Raw genomic sequence first — 21,987 nt, forward strand, 5'->3', positions numbered from 1 at the left:
ACTGTGCAGGCTGGTGGTGGTGGTGTAATGGTGTGGGGGATGTTTTCTTGGCACACTTTAGGCCCCTTAGTGGCAATTGGGCATCGTTTAAATGCCACGGCCTACCTGAGCATTGTTTCTGACCATGTCCATCCCTTTATGACCACCATGTACCCATCCTCTGATGGCTACTTCCAGCAGGATAATGCACCATGTCACAAAGCTCGAATCATTTCAAATTGGTTTCTTGAACATGACAATGAGTTCACTGTACTAAAATGGCCCCCACAGTCACCAGATCTCAACCCAATAGAGCATCTTTGGGATGTGGTGGAATGGGAGCTTCCTGCCCTGGATGTACATCCCACAAATCTCCATCAACTGCAAGATGCTATCCTATCAATATGGGCCAACATTTCTAAAGAATGCTTTCAGCACCTTGTTGAATCAATGCCACATAGAATTAAGGCAGTTCTGAAGGCGAAAGGGGGTCAAACACAGTATTAGTATGGTGTTCCTAATAATCCTTTAGGTGAGTGTATATATCAACAATCTCCTACAGTTGAAACATACATTATACTATATTTAAATGATCAAGATGAAAAAAAATCGTGAGGCTATCAGGTCATTGAGTATATTTGACTGTTATTGTAGTTGTAGAACAACCATCAGGGCCGTCTCCAATGTACACTATTTAAATTTTTTTTCCAACTGCTTGCACACATTTTCAAAACTATGTCACCTTTTTTCAAAACTTTCCCAAAACTGCACACACAAAATTGTGTGTAGCCTAGTGTTTTGAAAAAAGTGTTTTATGCAATTGAAAACTGAGTCAAAGGCTGAGAAATAGTTTATTGTTTTTGGAGATGTGGTGTGCAGTTTTGCACTTTGAGTGAGAGGTTTCAAAAAATCGTGTGACATAAAAAAGATTTTGTGTGTCAGCAGTTGGGAAAAAAACTGTATAAACTACAATTCCCACGAGAGACGCGCCATTGAACTTCTTACAAAGTGTACAAATCAGTCACCATACTTGTAGTTCTTCTGGTTTCCCGACCAGGAATAATGTTATAAAAATGTGTCTTTACTATTCTATATTAAGAAACATACATTATACAGCCGAAACATACATTATGTTATATTTATATATGATTAGGATAAAAAAAAAAAATAATCGCCAAGACTTCAAATCTGTGGTTTTAGCTGGTAGGCTACAGTAGACATGAATTCAAGATTGTCGGCGGGAGTTATGCTACCCTTCAAAGAGCGACTTAAAAAAAAAAAAGTTTTATTTAACATTATGTTTATTTATTTAATTATGGCCTGCAAATGTTTGTTTTACCAACTGATGAATGTAATAAACTGCCACTTATAAATATGTCAGAATTAGATGCAATAAGTATACAAACAATATCCTAATATTAAAGAATTCCAAAATGTGTGAAATAGGCTACTCTCCAGATCAAGACCTTCTCAATAAATCAATATTTGGCTTTTTAACTAGTGACAAAAACTGTTCAGTTCTAGAAGATAAAATCATTTATTTTATTTGGATGAATTAGTCTGTTTATCAGATTTACCAATTGCTATAATTTGTTTGTGCTGGTCAAGAACAATAGATAAAATTGAACTGCAAGCAAAAACTTGGGGCCACTGTTTCAAATATGTGAGTGGCTCCTCCCCTAACAAATGTAACCTCACCAAACTTGAGAGCCCTGATTAAATTATATATGCTAACCTAAATTTTAATTAAAAAAGAATCCACTTGTAAAGTTAAACAAATTTCACATATAAATATGCTCAATGTAGTCTGTTTCTTTTGTCTCAAGCACTTCATCCTCATATTGTTTTGAATTAAATTGATGTATGGAAAAGTAAAAACAAAAATTATCTTTTGCAAGTGTTATTGTAGTGTATTTGTGTTCTTTCACAAAAATATAAGTGAAAATATGCCAAATGCTTATTTATTGCTTAATTACTCACTAGAGGCTTAAAGAATGATCAAACAAATTTATTGACAAGGTGCATAACAAATTGAAACTATATAGTCTTTGGCAATTGGACCACATCAAGACATCATTCTTTTAAGAGAAAAGCATGATATGAAAAGGGATATCCCCTACATAGAGCCGACACTGGTGGTGGTGAAGGGGTGAGTAGCAATGCTGAGATCTAGATGAATGTGGAGCTCTTCTCCTGATGACCACAGTGGAGGGACCTACTGTATGACACGATTGGCTCAAGAGGGTTGAGATGATAATACATTTGGACATAAAACACCCAGTCAGCTGATGAGTTTGGAGTAGAAGAGAGTGAGAGAGACAATGTAAAAGATATGATATAATGTGCGAGTATAAAGAAGGACAGTCTTATTTGTTGAACTTCATATTTTAGCTTCATGTCAAACAAGCCATAAGGTTGTATTTCTTAACAGTGGACTGTGAGGTTAAGTGAACTTGAAAAGCACAGAAAACAGAACATGAAATCAAATTACACGTCAACTGTAATAAAATAACAGTGCAATTTATAATCATGAAATATGAAACATGCTTTTGAATAACATCTGAAAAAGAAAATTCAGTTGGATTAAGTACATTTCTAGTACATTCCCTTTCGAGATTAAACTCCAGGTCATATTCTTGGAGATGTTCCCCTTTTCACTACAGAAAGATGAGATATGACTTCAAATGCAGCACAGAAACAATTTAATAAATAGTCTGAAACCAAAATGGAGTTCTAAATATACATTTTATTTATTTTCATTATTTTGGAGTGAATCCTTTGGCTGCCAGGAATGGGCCCACTGCTCACCACTAAAAACAGAAGGGATATTTTTTTCTGTTACTGGTTGAGGTTTCCAATAAACTTAAAACATTACCGAACATGACTTTTATAAGTATAAGTTTCATTTTCCGTCTATGAAGGACCACCACCTTCATGCATGCATTAATGGTGGTGGTCCTTCATAGATGGAAAATGAAACTTATACTTATAAAAGACATGTTCGGTAATGATGTGTGCTTTACACTTGTTTAAAAGGCTTGTTTAATCTGAAACAGAACAGATTAATAAAAAAATTGTAGCAAAAAAAAAAAGTTTAAGCAAATAAATAATGAATGCATTAATTCATAAAGCAGAAGAACAGAATAATACATACCATACTGGACAGGGCTCCCAGTCAACCAGCATTTCTGCTTTGCCCTAATGTAAGAAAAGACAAAAAATAAAATCCATTCTTAGCATAAGGCTATTATGTCTGATTATAGGCATTGAGTTTCATTGATTTTCAGAAGACACTTCCTCATAAACTGTAATTCAAAAAGACTGAACACATAAAAAGTATCTACCTAACAATTATGGTATGTATAATATGTATTTGCCAACTCACAAGGAAGTTTCTAGATCCTATATTACACTCTGCATACTGCCTACACTCTGCATTTCCTTTATGACTGTCTAACCTTTCTCACTCTTTCTCTTCCTACACTCCTGATGGGGAAAGCCTCTAGGCGAGTGTGGTAGGAGCAATCTGTGAACATCAAAAACACATTTCAAATATTTCTTAGATAGTTAGATTAGAAACAAAATAAACACAACTATGAAGACTTAAGTAGTGACCAGACTTGCAAGGATGACAAGTGATGTTTATCACTAATCAAAACATGTATCATGGAACCAAATTACTCTCGGTTCCAATGTGGTGTGCTTGCTTGAATAACCATATTACTGCTAAGCCACAGCTCACACTGAGAATACTCCACTGCTGCTGCTTCTACTTGGCAATGCATTTTGGTCAAATTTGACTAATTAAGCCTGTTGGATTTTATAGCTTGTCAATTGTAATAATCTCAATAATACTAATCATTCCTATTCTATATCTATTATGAATAATCATGGTTATGTGTGCTACGCTGAACTAGCTGGACTGGTCACCACATTTACATACAGTATTGTTGCCCTGTTGTTGATTTGACTGCTTGTACTGTAAATATTGTATTTATTTGTAAGTCACTTTGGATAAAAGCGTTTGCTAAATAATTCATTAAATAAATAAAATTGTGACTACCGGAAATTGTCTGTTGTAGTAGTTAAAAAAATAAGCAATTGAACTAAAGCGAATTAACAGGGGTTAAGTTGCAATGTTTAGCAAAGTATGAATCATTGCATTTACATGCACTTACTCTTTTGTGGCCTTTTCCTTTCAGGCATATGCCTTGGTCCCCCTGTGGGATATAAGATTACAGTCCAGTTATATCCACTCAGAAAAAAACCAAAACACATTTACAATAATTAAACAAAATGCACTTTGTAATGTCTTTTCAACATAAATATGTGTCCCTGGTGTGTCTAGACACCCCTGAAATATGAGAAAAGACCATCCTCTCAGTTAATGTGTGTGCAAACACGCTGTTTAATTTGGCTCCAGATTTTACATCACATGCAGGCTCATTGGAAAATAGTAATCATAGTAGGCCTTTAGAATATTCCATCTAAAATGACCTGTTTCAGACCGCGTCTGCATAAAGGACCAGTTTAAGATAAATAAGGACTTTTTTAGGATCATGCAAAGCTACTCTAGTGGAGTATCAGAATAAAAATATAGAACTGGAAATTAACATAATAGGTCCCCTTTAAATTCTATTTAAGTAATTAATTTACTTATTAGAGAATCTGCTTGACTAATGAGTTTCATAGTTACCAAGCTATGGTAACAGTTATCAGAACCACCAATAATTACCCTAATAATAATAATAATAATAATAATAATTCATCACATTTATATAGCGCTTTTCTGGGTACTCAAAGCGCTTTACATGGAAGGGGGAATCTCCTCAACCACCACCAATGTGCAGCATCCACGGCAGCCATATTGTGCCAGAACGCTCACCACACACCAGCTTACTGGTGGAGAGGAGAGAGTGATGAAGCCAGTCAGTATATGGGGGTGATTAGGAGGCCATGATGGACAGGGGCCAATGGGCAAATTTGGCCAGGATGCTGGGGTTACACCCCTACACCCCACCGCACCCTACTTTTTCGAAGGACACCCTGGGATTTTTAATGACCACAGAGAGTCAGGACCTCAGTTTAACGTCTCATCCGAAGGACGGACAAACATTATTTACATACCTGACTTTTTTTTTTTCCGACTTGCGACTGTGCCCCTGGCTGACCCTGTGAAGACAGCTGTGGGTTTGGAGAAAGAAAATTACTCATATACCAAATAAATCTTTAACTTAATATTTAAAATACTTGAAGATCACAACATCGCACAAGTGTGGCAGTACATGTATTAATAGGTGTAAAGTACATGCATTCTTATTGCGATTGAATTAAGGTTGCTCCATTAACTCCACGTGTTTCATTTTATCGTTTTTGTCCTTCCTGTTTGTGATAATCCTAATTTGTTTCAACAAGCGCTGATCCTGCGCTGACTTGTTCAGGGAACGCAAGGGGTGGGAGAATGGTTAAGTTAAGTGTTCATGGGACACTGACATTCCCAATTATTTTGAATATTCAAATTATCCTAATATCTTTAATAATCAAATTTGGCCTAGTAATTTCAGCATTTGATTAGTAGTACTTATTTTACTTTTAGATTTATAATAGACTCACAAAATTCCTTCCAACAGCCCTAGTACAGAATCAGATAGACCTTTCATCTATCTAATTATGTAATATCAGATCAACTTTTCTAGCAGATTATCCATTGAAAATGAGAACCCTGTAGGTGATGATACACAGGGCAAATTTTTGAGCAATGTTGCCGTCAACGGGCAACCAGATGAGACACAGGGCCCACAACCCATCTAAATTATCCAGATAGAAATGTGTTGCCCATTTTCAATGTGAAAGTGCCCAAGGAACAATCGCTCAGCAAGATTGCCCAGCAACATTGCTCAAAAAGTTGCCCTGTGTATCATCACCTAGTGAGTTTTACTTTATCAAGCAGCAAAAAAGTTATAGCATGGTGTGTTTGAGTTCATTTCGTTGAAAAGAGCCCTAACCTGCATCAAGCTCTATGGGGGAAAAACACTGGAAGTCAAGTTAAGGTAACCCATGGGTCAAACACTTTTGGCCTTTACAAATATAAACTGTAACTCTTTAAATTTGTTCTAATTACCTTGCCCCTCCGTGGATTCCGGCTGCTCCACTTGCCCCTCCGTGGACTCCGCCTGCTCCACTTGCCCCTCCGTGGATTCCGGCTGCTCCACTTGCCCCTCCGTGGATTCCGCCTGCTCCACTTGCCCCTCCGTGGATTCGGCCTGGTCCACTTGCCCCTCCGTGGACTCCGCCTGCTCCACTTGCCCCTCCGTGGATTCCGCCTGCTCCACTTGCCCCTCCGTGGATTCGGCCTGGTCCACTTGCCCCTCCGTGGATTCCGCCTGCTCCACTTGCCCCTCCGTGGATTCGGCCTGGTCCACTTGCCCCTCCGTGGATTCCGGCTGCTCCACTTGCCCCTCCGTGGACTCCGCCTGCTCCACTTGCCCCTCCGTGGATTCCGGCTGCTCCACTTGCCCCTCCGTGGATTCCGCCTGCTCCACTTGCCCCTCCGTGGATTCCGGCTGCTCCACTTGCCCCTCCGTGGATTCCGGCTGCTCCACTTGCCCCTCCGTGGATTCCGGCTGCTCCACTTGCCCCCCCGTGGGGCTCGCCTCGCAGGGTGTGAGCTGCAGAGTAATCAGCTGATCCTCATTGCCACTGGAATCCTGGGTCCATCCTGTGCAAGTTAAACAAGTTTTGTGTTTTGCTTATTTAAAACATAGAGGTTAACCATAAGCTTGATCTGTACCTGTTTTAACTGTTAGGTAAATGTGTTTGAATAATATATACCAAATTTTCCCCAACCAGATTTGAAGGCACTTTTGATTGCAGGAGAACTATTGAGAGTCTACTGGATGTATTAGATATCTGTAATATATTTGATTGATTTTTTATGACGATAACCAATACAATATGTCTTTAAGTCAGAAAAATAAAACCCAGAGTGCTCATAATATCTATTGAAAAAATGACAAGTATAATGTTCGTTTACAGTCTGGGTCAAACTATTCAGTTAAGACTAGACTGCGTGCGCTAAAAAACTTTGGGCTTTATGCCTCAAAGTTAGTAGCAGTGTAAGTTTGTGGTGTATCCAGCAAAAATTTGATGGTTTTCTTTTTCTTTGTGCTATTTCCGTTAATGATCTACATTTTAGCACTGTCCTCGATATTGTTTCAATGAGTATATATAGATTCATTAACATTTGATTCATTGACCCAGTGACCAAACCGGGTCTTTGCAAATGTAATGTGTTCAATTAGTATGTCACTACAAAAATTGCTGTGGTCAGAGTGCCTAAACATTAAAAATATGGTTGTATGTGGGCTGAAAACAGAAATGAAATATGTCTCCTACAAAAACATACCAAACATAATTCTAAAGTTGACAGTATATGCTTGAATGCACTTAACTCTGGGTGCCAAATCCCATTGTAGACCAGTGTGCTGCATGCTATTAATACAAACAGGGCTCAATACACTTAGAATCTACATGTCTACATCTGCAGTTGCAGGAAACTACTGATTTGAAACAGTTTACTTCAATTCCCATAATCAATTGCCAGGTGTGAATTTTTATGTTTTTCTACCCATTTGCGTCTACATTAAATGTGTTGGTAGAGACGTCACATAGAGTAGACTATGATCATACAAGCATTCAGCAGCAGAAAAAAAGAATGACTGAATTTAAGTTTTAGGGGTGAGCCATTCCTTTAAGATTTAAACATTTAAAGATTTAAAGTTGTGAACTGTGACTTTAAGATACAGTGCATGCATCTCACCTTCACAAAGGTATTCATAAAATGAACCTATCTTCTGTAGGTAGTCCTGGGCAAAGGTGGAGAGTGTGCAGCGAGGCGTTAATATTTCGCACTTAATTTCTTTTTTTTTGTTCTCCTTTCCTAGTAGCAGAACTAGTTTGTAGCCAATGGCATGGAGTTTCTCAAGCTGCAATGACAAAATTGTGTGTTTGCTGTTTAAAGTAATAGAAAAACAACATAAAAAATAACTAAGAATATTAATTTAAAAATATATAACATTATTAATGACAGCATCCAGGTTACTGCCATTCAGGATTTTTAACCTAATGGTGAGTTTAGCTTTATGTGCAAACAGGAAAGGCTCATACATTAGAAGCAAAAAACAACTCTATATAGAAAAACAGTAAAAAGATGAATCTGACACCATTGGGGGAACCCTTTATATAACTTTATATAAATATTTATTTTTGTAACATTAGTAGCTCGGGTTTTGCACCTACATTGATAAGATTATGTAACCATTGTGCAACTGGACAATGACAATCTAAAGATTTATTAAAAATAAAGGCAGAACCTTAGTGATTACGTGACCAAATGGGTGAATGCTGCACATATTTAGTTGACGCATTCACATTTTAAAGTGCTTTGAGTAGTACAGTATGAATGCAGTTCATGTGTTATTTCTCATCCACTCGATAAGAAAGTTTGATTATTAAATTGCACCTGTAATTCTGTCATAATGCATGCCTGTATATGTTATGAACTCAAGAATTCCTGAGTTTCAATTATATTTGCTGTGTGTTCAAATTTTGCTCTGGTAGATCATTTAGGTATGTGATGTATTACGGTGAAGATGTGATTACTTAAGGGTATTACCACTAAAATAAAAACTACAAATCACAATTACGTGTGCCTTCAAAGTTGATAGTTAAATTATACTTTTAAATTGATTCTGATGACACAGGGAGGACAAAGTATCATTGGAAAAAAAAGATTCAAATTAATCTATATTGGCAAAAAATAATGCCTTTCTGACCTTGCGCTGGCATGCTCACTTAATAACAAATGGTACCACTGAATGTACTTCCTAGATGATCTGGACAGTTTACTGTCATGTATGAAATTGTACGTACCATGATATTGGCTTCATCCTTGATGGATGCAGTGTTGTGGTTTTTCTTACGACCAACCACCCATTCCTCTCGCTTCTCATCAAACCTCTGAAGCTTCTTCTTGAGGCGCTGCTTCAGAGGCTGCTCCTTTTTACAATGTGAGCAGATCTTTTGAGCGCAAAATAAAACCCCCTGGCAAAAGGGGCAGATCTTTTTTGTAGACCCCCCTGGCATTATAACAAACAGTCAGATACAGACAGACAGTCAGATACAGACAGACAGACAGTCAGATACAGACAGACAGTCAGATACAAACAGACAGACTGACAAAGATGGGTAAGACAGACAAGTAGACAAAGACAGACAGGGAGGAAAGAAAGAGCAATAGATAAAGACTGTGAGATAGATAAAGATTGAAGAGATGGACAGAAATATAGATAGTGAGAACAGAGAGGATGTAAGATATAGAAAATAATGAAGAGATAGAGGTTGGCTCTTAAAAGTGCCTTTGGGTTTTGAAAATCAGGTTCGGATAGGTTCGACAGGTGATGTTTGACAGGATCTGCAGGGAGAACAACAGAAAATGTTAATTATGTAGTGTTATGTTGATATAAGATTTAAAAAGTGTACTCTAATAGTGAGTGATTTCCCATTTTCGTGTAAATTCTTAGGATAAATAAATACAGATTCACGTTGTTCCTATTTCCTGTGCTACTGTTAAAAGTCGCGTAACATTTTTTTTTTTTAATGGCGTGTAACGTTATGTGTCTAGGGTTCGCCATCCCAGATTTAAAGGCAGCGTTATGTGCAGTAACGTTATAACGTTAGATCAAGTGATAATATTGTTATTACTGACACATTACAGTGACGTTGTGTGTGAACCACGATGATCGAGAGAAAATTACATCATCTATGATGTCCCCAATTAAAGTTACTATTCCCCCAATAAATTCTCAATAAGCATTTACACGTCAAAAAAAAAAACAAAAAAAAAAACATGTTGATATATATATATATATATATATATATATATATATATATATATATATATAAAAACATGTTTTTTTTTATATACCTATATATACATATATACATCTAGGCTTAGAACATGTTTTTTTTTTTATAAACTCGTAATTTTATTAATTTTGGACGTGTAAATAATGCTTATGAATTCATCTTGCTTATTAGGCTGTTGTAAGCGACTTACCGTGGTGGAATCGCGCTGGGCAATGGTTTCTGCGATGGTCGCACACACAGTGACGTGTTGCACAAAATTGCGCCAAAATATCAATCATAATTAAAAAGTACAGTCTTAATATTTTATATCCGTGCTAAAAATTTTAAAGGGGTCAGCATAAATGTCCAAGTGAAGGAAACACGAGTATGTAGCCATTACATTTAAACACATATCACTTCCCAGAATGCATCCATCTCTTTGCCAAAGGATATGTCCATATAAAGTAATTTAAACATTTCTGCAGTAGGATATATAATTAATTTATTACAACTTCATAATCAGTATTGAGATGAAAGTTCTATAAAACTAGGCTATTCTTTTTTTCTTTTTTTTGCGCAAAAAAAAAAAAAGAAGCAAAGTAGGCTCACTATAAGCCATTGCAAATTGAAATACCATCGACAATTGTAAAATATCCCACAATAAATTAAGGCATGTTTTAAGCCTACAGCAAATATGCAGTCCTGCAATTATGTCGTTTTAATGTAGTCCAAAATTATATAAAAGAAGAGAGGAAAAATCGTTGATATTACCGATTTAGAAAAGGGTTTCAGCTAGCTACCCTCAACGTCGGCTTATGGACGTAAGGGGGAAATTACCACAATATGTGATCGAAAATTATAAAATGTCCCACCTAAATTAAGGCATGTTTTAAGCATATAGAAAATATACCGTCCTGTAATTATGTAATTTTAATGTAGCCCAAAATTATATAAAAAAGAGAGGAAAAAAGTTAGGGTTAGAAAAATAATCAAAGTTCAAAATTCAAAGATGAGGGATTTGCACTCAAATCTATCGGACGACCCTCTCCGTTGTCAAGTGACGAATAGGGGGTACCCTCAACGTCGGCTTTGGACGTGAGGGGGAAATGACCAGACGGCATAGCCTATGTGACGAATAGGGGTGAGACCATGTTGCAAAGAAAGACGTGGTGCAGGCACGAAAAATACGTCCCATTGAAATACATTAGATTGGAAGTCGTGTTGTGTGGCACGAAAAAAAGAAGGAAATTCGTGCTCATAGACACGAATCAATTCGTGTTGAGTAGCCTACCGAATATAAAGCAATACAACAAGGATTAAAATCTCCTGATTAAATGTTGAGTAATGTAGCCCTTAAAGTTTGCAAAAGGAATAGCCTAACATTTGAGAAAAAACAATAGTGTGCTCTCGAAAGAAAGACGTGGTGCATATCTACGCCCCATTGAAATACATTAGATTGAAAGTCGTGCTGAGTGACACGAAAAAAAAGAAGCAAATTCGTGCCCATAGACACGAATCAATAGATTCATGTTGAGTAACCTACCGAATATAAAGCAATAAAAACGAGGATTAAAATCTCTTGATTAAATGTTGAGTAATGCAGCTCTTAAAGTTTGCAAAATGAATAACAATTGAGAAAAAACAATACTGTGCTCTCGAAAGAAAAACGTGGTGCAGGCACGAAAAATACGTCCCATTGAAATACATTAGATTGAAAGTCGTGCAGAGTGACACGAAAAAATGGGGAAATTCGTGTCCACGAACACGAATCAATAGATTAAATTTCGTGACTATGTCACGAACTGCCGTGAGACTGGGTTGTCTGGTAATGCCAGTCCCCCTTTCTCTCTAGATTTTGTTAGAGTTTTAAAAGCTATTCTTGGTAGCGAATTTTTCCAGATGAAAGAGGTTAACATTTTGTTTATAGATTTAAAGAATGTTTTATCCAAGTAACAGGGCAGTGACTGAAATAAGTAGCTAAAACGGGGCAAAACATTAATTTTAATTACATTAATTTGTCCGAGAAATGAGATGGGGAGCATTTTCCAATGTTCTAATTCCTCCTTAATCTTTTTAAGCAATGGAATGTAATTTATGAGGTAAAGATGTTATGCAGGTAAGAGAGGTCCCAATAGCGAATTAACAAAAATAGAGTCTTTAATGAGATCACAGGATGGCAACACAGGGTGGCAATAATGTAGAACACAAATCCTCTTCTTGAGAGATAATGGCAAAACAGGCAACCCGCAGAGAGGGCGATATAAAACAAAACACAAAAACTTTGTAAAAGAAAAATCAGAAAAGATCAAAAAGAGTCTCTTTTGGCAGCAGACAGAGATGACCGTGATAGCGGAGACAGGCTGCGGGTCTCTCTGTGTAGATAAGGCTCAGATCACAGCTGTGGTTACCAGATCTCTTTCAGCATCAGATGAACTGGACAAAATACAAAGATCAAGATGATTACTATGGTATAGATCGCGCTCACCAGGCAGATGCCGACAGGACAGGACTCGGACAAGACAAACAGGACTGTAGATCGCTTCTTGCATGAGATAATCTAGTGAGAATCCGACAAGGAAAGAAGCAGAAACAGACAGAGAAATAGGGACCTAATCAGAGGGGAGAGGGAACAGGTGGGAAGAGTAAACGAGTATGGCAAGCCGTTTTAACATTTAATCATTTAAACCGACTAGTCTCTATTTTCATGCTACTAGTACTTATTTTTTAGATACTAGTATCTATTCCATTAAGTACTAGTACTTATTCATTAGCTACTAGTGCTTATTCTTTAGGTACTAGTGCCTATTCTTTAGATACTAGTGCTTATTCGTTAGGTACTAGTACTTATTCAATAGATACTAGTACTTATTCATTAGATACTAGTACTTATTCATTAGATACTAGTACCTATTAAATAGATACTAGTACTTATTCATTAGATACTAGTACTTATTCATTAGATACTAGTTCTTATTTATTAGATACTAGTACTTATTCATTAGATACTAGTACTTATTATTAGATACTAGTACTTATTCATTAGATACTAGTACCTATTAAATAGATACTAGTACTTATTCATTAGATACTAGTACTTATTCCAATAGTGACTAGTAACTATTCTTTTGTTACTAGTAACAAATACAATTTTTTGCCATTGACTTCTATGGGGATCTGTCATTCAGATATCAACTATTCAGTTCTGACTAGTATGTATTCCAATTGTGACTAGTACATATATATTAGATACTAGTAGTTATTTATTAGGTACTAGTACTTATTTTTTTAGATACTAGTACTTATTCATTAGATACTAGTACCTATTAATTAGATACTAGTACTTATAAATTAGCTACTAGTACTTATTCAATAGATACTAGTACCTATTAAATAGATACTAGTACTTATTCATTAGATACTAGTACTTATTCAATAGATACTAGTACTTATTCATTAGATACTAGTACTTATTCATTAGATACTAGTACCTATTAATTAGATACTAGTACTTATAAATTAGCTACTAGTACTTATTCAATAGATACTAGTACCTATTTATTAGATACTAGTATTTATTCCGAAAGTTACTAGTAAGATTTTTTATTTTACTAGTCACAACTGCTTTTTTACTCGTCTTATGTTATGACTAGTCAGAACGGCCACTGGATAGTTCAATTAAAAATTTTACTAGTAAAATCCAAAATCTTACTAGTAACATTTGGAATAAATACTAGTATCTAATAAATAGTTACTAGTATCTATTCAATAAGTACTAGTAGCTAATTTATAAGTACTAGTATCTAATTAATAGGTACTAGTATCTAATGAATAAGTACTAGTATCTAATGAATAAGTACTAGTATCTAATGAATAAGTACTAGTATCTATTGAATAAGTACTAGTATCTAATGAATAAGTACTAGTATCTATTTAATAGGTACTAGTATCTATTTAAGAGGTACTAGTATCTAATGACTTAGTACTAGTATTTATTGAATACATACTAGTATCTAGTAATAGGTACTAGTATCTAAAAAATAAGTACTAGTACCTAATAAATAACTACTAGTATCTAATATATATGTACTAGTCACAATTGGAATACATACTAGTCAGAACTGAATAGTTGATATCTGAATGACAGATCCCCATAGAAGTCAATGGCAAAAAAAAATATTTGTTACTAGTAACAAAAGAATAGTTACTAGTCACTATTGGAATAAGTACTAGTATCTAATGAATAAGTACTAGTATCTATTTAATAGGTACTAGTATCTAATGAATAAGTACTAGTATCTAATAATAAGTACTAGTAACTAATGAATAAGTACTAGTATCTAATAAATAAGAACTAGTATCTAATGAATAAGTACTAGTATCTAATGAATAAGTACTAGTATCTAATGAATAAGTACTAGTATCTATTTAATAGGAACTAGTATCTAATGAATAAGTACTAGTATCTAATGAATAAGTACTAGTATCTATTGAATAAGTACTAGTACCTAAAGAATAAGCACTAGTATCTAAAGAATAGGCACTAGTACCTAAAGAATAAGCACTAGTAGCTAATGAATAAGTACTAGTACTTAATGGAATAGATACTAGTATCTAAAAAATAAGTACTAGTAGCATGAAAATAGAGACTAGTCGGTTTAAATGATTAAATGTTAAAACGGCTTGCCATAAAACGAGGTAGTTAGAGAAGATGAGGAACAGCTGGAGGAAGGGAGAAGGGAAAGAAACAGTAACTCCAAAACCCCAGCAGAGAGAGACAGAGTAGCGAGAAAGATCAAGAACAAGACATGACAATACATGACAAAAGATCCTTGAGTTTTAGAGCCACATTCACCCCAAGATATTTAAAGCTGCTTTGGGCCCAGGTGAAAGGTGAGATTGCTCTGAGTCTATTAGAAACTGACGAGTTAATTAATAATGCATTGGATTTTGTCAAATTGATTTTATAGCCTGATATTGTTCCAAATTTAGTGATACGGTCTAATACTGCTGGGATTGATCGCTCGGGGCTGGTTAAGTATAGGATTATGATATAGCGAAATTTTGTTCTGTGTTTTCCCGATATTGATATCCGCAATCTCTTCATCAGCCCGTGTGGCTTCTGCGAGTGGTTCAATTGCAAAGTTAAATAAAAATGGAGATAGGGGGCACCCCTGCTGGCAGCCTCTAAACAAATCGAATTTTTCAGTGAGGGTGCCATTTATACATATTTGGGCTTGTGTCAGACGCATAGCGTGCCTTCACAAAACCGGACTGATTTAATATCATTCATTTTGATGATATTGTCAGACGCATAGCGTGCCTTCACAAAACCGGACTGATCAGGATTAATAATCTGGGGCAACAGGTCTTCCAGCCTGCGTGCAATTAATTTTGATAATATTTTAAAGTCAACTGGAAGTAATGAAATTGGGCGAAATGATGCGCATTCAGCAGCATCCTTGTCCTTTCTTGTGTATTAAAGATATTATTGCTGTCTTCATAGTGTCAGGAAGAACACCATTTTCAAAAAAATCAGTAACCATGGCCATGAAAAGTGGCTCGATTTGCACCCAGAAAGCCTTTTAGAATTCTACAGAATATCCGTCTAAACCTGGAGTTTTTCCGGAGGGCATTAACTTGATTGCTTCTAGCACCTCCTCTGGGGTGAATGGAGCACTCAACTGCTCCTTCTCATCCTCTGAGATAGAGGGTAGGGATACTTTTTCCAAAAAATCTGTAGATATCTGTTGCGGAGGGATTTTCTGACGCGTAAAGCTGTGTATAAAAATCAAGAAATGAGGACTTAATTGATTGTGTATCATATTTCAACTGGCCTGCCGCATTACGTGTACACTTTATTATGCTTTCTGCACGTTCTTTTTTTGAGTTGATAGGCTAAAAGTCTACTTGGCTTGTTACAATATTCATGATATTGCTGTTTGGTAAAGAATAGAAGTTTTTTGATATGTTCTGTTTGAATGAGATTGAGATTAGTTCTTGCTGCATTTAGTTTTCTCAAGTTTTCCAGAGCGTTTATGGCATTGTTCCAAATTGATTAACTCTTTCTTAAATTGTTCTGTTTGTTTAATAATAGTTTTTTTTTTTTTTTTGCAGATGCGCAAGACATCAACTGGCCCCTAATTACAGCTTTAGCTGGATCCCACATCACCGCCGGAGTAACGGGGGAGAACGCATTATCCTGTCTGTACTGCTCTAACCATTTTCTAATATTATTACAAGCCTCAAAGTTTGTGAGGAGGGAGGCATTAAATCTCCATTGTTTGGTTTGATTTGTCTGCTGGGGGAGGGATAACCGCAGGTAGACTGGTGAGTGGTCTGACATAAGAATGGGCCCCATATCATATGAAACTATGGATGAGAGATGATCCTGTGGTAAAAAAAAATAGATCTAATCGGGAGTATGATTTGTGTCTAGCCGAATAGGATTTGCTCTTTTGAACAATTGTTAGAACCCTGATCGAACTCAAATGCCTGTATATTTCTAGTAATCCTGAAGATCTTGATTAAAGTAGATCTCGAGGGCCAGAGTTGCCCACTGGTTTATTTAATGTAACATCAACACTCTTTAAAGAATTAGTTCAGTAATTTTTTTTTTTATATCACCATTCCAGAACCCGTTGCACTGTGTTTAGAGACGCTATTCTCGTCGCTTCATAACATTCAGGGGGAACCACTGGAGTCACATGGACTATTTTAACGATGTCTTTACTACCTTTCTGGGCCTTGAAAGTGGTCATGTATTGTGTGGTAGATTTTCCCCTACACTCCTGACTTGGAGGTTGAACCGAGTGTCCCTAACACCTGAAAATATTATACTCAGTTGAGTTCACCTCTGACCGCGCGGGTTGACGCCTAAGTGTAGCTATTCTGGCCGCATAAAATGCCAAAGAATTATAGTTACCTGACCGCAATCTAACCCCGCCTAAGAGTCTCACAAAGAGTCGAACGACGTCTCGGTCCGTTCAAACACTATCACTTGGGAATAGAAGTAAGATCTCTAGTGTTTCGCTACATAACTTGCTCCACAAACTAACTTGCTGCGTAGCAATAATAACCGACAGACTTCAGACAATGCCTTCGGATATGCTTTAATCACGGCCGGAGGATCTCAGAAGAATCCCACCAGCAAAAAGAATACAACCGTTTTTATAGAATAGGAGCAAAAATGACATGATAAATTACATAATTTCCCTACAATTTGATTGGTTCTTCATATGCAAACCCTTCTGTTACTAGGTATGTTACGCTTATATTCTTAGATCGCAACAAAGTAAGGGAGACGCCACACAACCACTGCATAAACAATACGATTTATTTAACTAAAGTAAGAAACCTGAAATGTCAGTGATCAGTGTAATTGTTAGTCAGCGTGTCAGCATGTGAGTGTAAGTAGCAAGTCCAACTAAACATAAGCAAAGGTCCAAATCAATGCATTATAATCGGGGAAGATGGATCAAATGAGAACCCCGATGCGGGATGTGATCTCCCGTAACCCACACATCCCGTCAGTTCTCCGGTAGCCTCATGAGCAGCAACAACACCAGCGAGCAATAGTTCTCTCTATCTCTTCATCATGTTCCATGAAGATATTTTGTAAATTTCCTATCGTAAATATATAAAACATTTATTTTTGTGAATGAATGCAGCACAATCGTGAACATAAATGGAGAACTTTAAAGGCGATTTTCTCAATGTTTAGATTTTTTTGCACTCTCAGATTCCAGATTTTCAAATAGTTGTATCTCAGCCAAATATTGTCCTATCCTAACAAACCTTACATCAATGGAAAGCTTATTTATATTATTTATATTCAGCTTTCCATTGATATATAAATTTCAATTTCCAAAAATTTACCCATGTGACTGGTTTTGTGGTCACATATTGCAGAGTGTATGCAGAGCCAAAAAGAGATGTGCACATTGTGTGAAAGAACATGAGTATGGAAAATGTGGAAGTAATGATGAAGCAAAATGTTGTAATTGTGGTGGGGCACATAATGTGGCAATATGAAGGATGTCAATGTCAATGTCAATTTTACTTCTATAGCACTACTAAACACAACACCAGTTGACCAGTGTGCTTTACGTCAATACAAGAGGCAATACAAACACACAAACAAAACACAACGATTAGACGACCGGAGAGACATAACTGGAAGATGTTCTGTCAGTAGATCCAAAAGTTATGGAGGGGCCAAACCATGTAAGGATTTAAATACCAAAAGAAGAATTTCTTGAACTTATCTGCTCGTCAAATTTCAGACCATCATCAAAAACAACACCCAAGTTCTTTACCCAAGGCTTTGCAGAAAGTGTTAAATTACCTAGGGTTATTTGACTAAAAGAATCAGATGAGCCAAAAACTATAATTTCAGATTTATTTTAATTAAAATTGAGAAAATGTAAAGATTACCAAGCTTTCACATCAGGCCCTAAGTGTTTCCAGTCCATCAATATTTGGTTTTAGGGGTAAATAAACTTGAGTGTCATCCGCATAGCAGTGGAACGACAACCCATGTTTCTTGAAAATAGACCCTAATGGAAGCATATATAACGTAAAAAGAATGGGGGCTAAAATGGATCCCTGAGGAACACCACAAGACAGAACAGCAGCCTCCGACGAATATTCCCCAATATTGACACTAAACTTCTCTTTGACAGAGAAGAATTAAACCATTCCAGGGCAGCTCCTTTGATACCAACCCATTGCTCCAGGCGAGCAAGAAGAATAGAATGATCTACCGTATCAAAAGCCGCACTCAGATCTAGCAATACAAGTACGGTAAACCCCAGAATCGGCAGCTATTAACACATCATTTAGAATTTTCAGGAGTGCAGTCTCTGTCGAGTGATATTTTTTAAAACCTGATTGAAAAAGCTCTAATACCTTATTTTCATCCAGGAAACTCTGCAATTGTTGCAACACTGTCTTCTCTAAAATCTTAGAAACAAAAGGCAAATTTGAAACAGGTCTGAAATTGGCCATAACATTCAAGTCTAGGTTTGGTTTCTTTAAAAACGGCCGAACTATAGCATGTTTTAACGCTTCTGGTACCATGGAGGTTTCCAGACATCGATTTATGATGTTTAAAAGATAAGGCCCCACGGCATCAAAAGCTTGTTTCAAGAGAAATGGAGGGATGGCATCCATAGAGGAGCCCGACGGCTTTAACTGTCGAGATAGAAGGATCAAAAGGAGGACAAGAAATCCCCAATCTATAATGTCACTGATCTTATTCACAAAAAATGTAAGAAAATCATCACACAAAGTCCTTGATACAGTAGGATACTCATAAACAGGTGGATTTATAATAGAATTAAAAACAGTAAAAATTGTTATTGGTCTATGGTAATTTTTAGTAATGAGTTTCGTAAAATAATTGGATCTTGCTGCTCTCAAGGCCTTTTGGTATTTTAACAATGAATCACTTAATATTTCAAAAGAGACATGAAGCTTATCCTTCTTCCATCTACGCTCTGCTTTTCTGCAGGACTGCCTCAAGGAGCGCATGTTATCATCAATCCACGGGTCAACTCTTGGCTTAGGTTTTAAGGTATTTACGGGAGCTACTATGTTTAGAACATTCAAACATGTAAAACTGAACTCACACAAAAGCTCCTCTGCACTTAATTTATACCGGTTTGCATCCATAGCTTGCATATATAGTATCGCAAAAAGCTGATGAGAAAACTGTACTAGTATCAGAGTTAATTAATTGGGATTTACGGACTAGTCTCTGTCTCATATAGCCTTGTTATTTGTACACACTGTGACTATACAGATCACAACACATAAATAGGAAAATGTTTGCATTATTTTGTCACTTATTGGGATTAGTATGCTACCTTATCCATTTACATCCAGTCTTTGTGCTAAGCTAGGCTAGCGGTGGGTGCGTCAAATAACACTTACAGAACGCACAGAAATGAAAAAGGTATGTTTGGACTTATCTAACTCTGGGGGATACTGTGAATAAGCTAAAGTGCCCAAAAGTCGGAGTGTTCCTTTAAAGGGATAGTGTTGGAAAAAATTCACTCTTACTAGAATGATTATTGACTGTTGTGTATTTCAGTTAACGCTGTCTCTAATGTGAATTTCTTTTTTGGGTTTTGATGGTGTGACCACTGGGGGGAGCTCTGGACATATTTTTGTATTCTGTTAGCTAGCATTGAAGAAGAGCTGTATACGTTTGTCTGAACACGCAGTAAAGGAGGACGCACTTTTTGTTCTGTGCGTTTGGCTAAACAATGAGTACTCTGAGTCTTTACTAAAAACCAACAGGTTATGGGCCCAGAACTAGAACGCTACAGTGACATTGCTGAAAGGCTTGTTGAAGATATTGACCGACTGTGAGTAAAAATGAGCTCGGATTCCAAGACGGTGACAATTGTTTCATTAAACGGAGCAAACTACCCCACGTGGAAAGTGCAATGTCGGATGGCATTGATGAGAGATGGACTATGGGACTTGGTAAATGGTACAGAGACTGCTCCACGATCTGATCCAAGTAAGTTAGCAATTTATATGGCTAAAAGTGATCGTGCGTTGGCTACCATTGTACTGTCAATAGAACCGTCTTTGCTCTATTTGATTGGAGAGCCGGAAGATCCTACTGTCGTGTGGAAAAAATTGTTGAATCAGTTTCAGAAGAAAACTTGGGCGAATAAGCTAGCACTAAGACGTAAACTGTATTCGTTAAAATTGAAAGATGGAGACTCAGTTCAAGAGCACATTAAGGTGTTGACTGAAACGTTTGATGCACTGTCAATTGTGGGAGATCATATCGAAGAGGAAGATCGTGTCGTGCACCTGCTAGCCAGTTTACCTGACTGTTTCAACGTGTTAGTCACGGCACTTGAAGCAAGTGTGGATGTACCTAGAATGGAGGTTGTCACGGAACGATTGTTGCATGAAGAACGTAAACTGAGAGAACGTGATGTTGAAAACACCAGTGATAATGTTAAAGCTCTGACTGGAAAACAGTTTGTGAGAGGAAAAGGCCCAAAGTGTCACTACTGCGGAAGGTATGGACATATCAAGCGTGACTGCAGATAGTTCAACAAATATTTTGCAAGCACAGACTTCCACAAAGAGAGTAAGAAGGTGGATTATAAACACAAAGCAAACAAGGCACAAGTGAAAAAACAAGACAGTGATTCAGATAGTGAGAGTGTTGGACAAATGGTGAGTCATGCACTATCATCAAGTTCTGATGAAAGAATGGATAGCTGGGTTGTAGATTCAGGAGCAACCTGTCACATGTGCAATGACAAGAAACAGTTTGTTGAGTTTAAAAGCCTGGAATCCTCACAAGAAGTAACACTTGGAGATGGTTACTCTGTTGAAGCAATAGGACGTGGAGTTGTGCGGCTGAAGATGACATTGTCTGGTGGTAAGACAAAAGAATGCAAGCTGAATGATGTTTTGTATGTACCACAATTGTCATACAACTTACTGAGTGTGTCCAAGGTGACTCAGTCTGGAAAAAAAGTCAAGTTCACAGAGAACAGATGCTGCATCACGGATGTTAATCAAAAATTGATTGCTACTGCAACAAAAAATGGCAGTCTCTATTATGTGAACTGTAGAGAAAGTGATCACTTGCATATAACAGAAAATGTGAATTTGCATAAAGATACTAAGGAACAAACCTGGCACCGACGTTATGGTCATCTAGGTGTTCAAAATCTGAAGAAGCTGTGTAATGAGTATTTAGTTGATGGCTTTGACTTTGTTGTATCAAAAGACATAGACTTTTGTGATTCATGTGCTGAAGGAAAGCATCATCGCAGCAAGTTCAAAAGCAGTGATCGCAAAAGAGCTGTTGAACCACTTGGCTTAGTGCACAGTGATGTATGTGGGAAAATGAATGCAAAATCCTTGAGTGGAGCTGAATATTTTCTGACATTCATTGATGAGAATACTCACTATGTATGGGTGTATGTTCTGAAGCGGAAAAATGAAGTTTTTCAGAAGTTTCTAGAATGGAAGGCTATGACAGAAAAATCTACTGGAAGACAACTGAAAGTCTTACGCACAGATAATGGAGGAGAATATACCTCGTCTGAGTTTCAAAACTTC

At 36.8% G+C, this 21,987-nt stretch overlaps 2 protein-coding genes across 2 annotated transcripts in view; one reads left to right on the top strand and one right to left on the bottom strand.

Annotated features, from left to right (window-relative positions):
* The window catches only part of LOC309493192 (obscurin-like), a 404,602-nt gene that overhangs the window by 273,202 nt on the left and 109,413 nt on the right, over positions 1–21,987 (top strand). The window lies entirely within an intron of this gene.
* Positions 1,953–9,123, bottom strand: LOC309492931 (uncharacterized protein; the record flags this gene model as incomplete). The annotated part of the gene is made up of 8 exons (XM_082161970.1): positions 1,953–2,264; positions 3,134–3,177; positions 3,438–3,505; positions 4,158–4,199; positions 5,107–5,163; positions 6,101–6,697; positions 7,799–7,964; positions 8,911–9,123. The coding sequence occupies 8 exons, from the start codon at positions 9,121–9,123 to the stop codon at positions 2,261–2,263; spliced, it is 1,191 nt and encodes a 396-aa protein (XP_082018096.1). The 3' UTR covers positions 1,953–2,260.

Source organism: Leuciscus leuciscus, assembly GCF_965113295.1.
Source record: "Leuciscus leuciscus genome assembly, chromosome: 2".
NCBI classification, from domain to species: domain Eukaryota; kingdom Metazoa; phylum Chordata; class Actinopteri; order Cypriniformes; family Leuciscidae; genus Leuciscus; species Leuciscus leuciscus.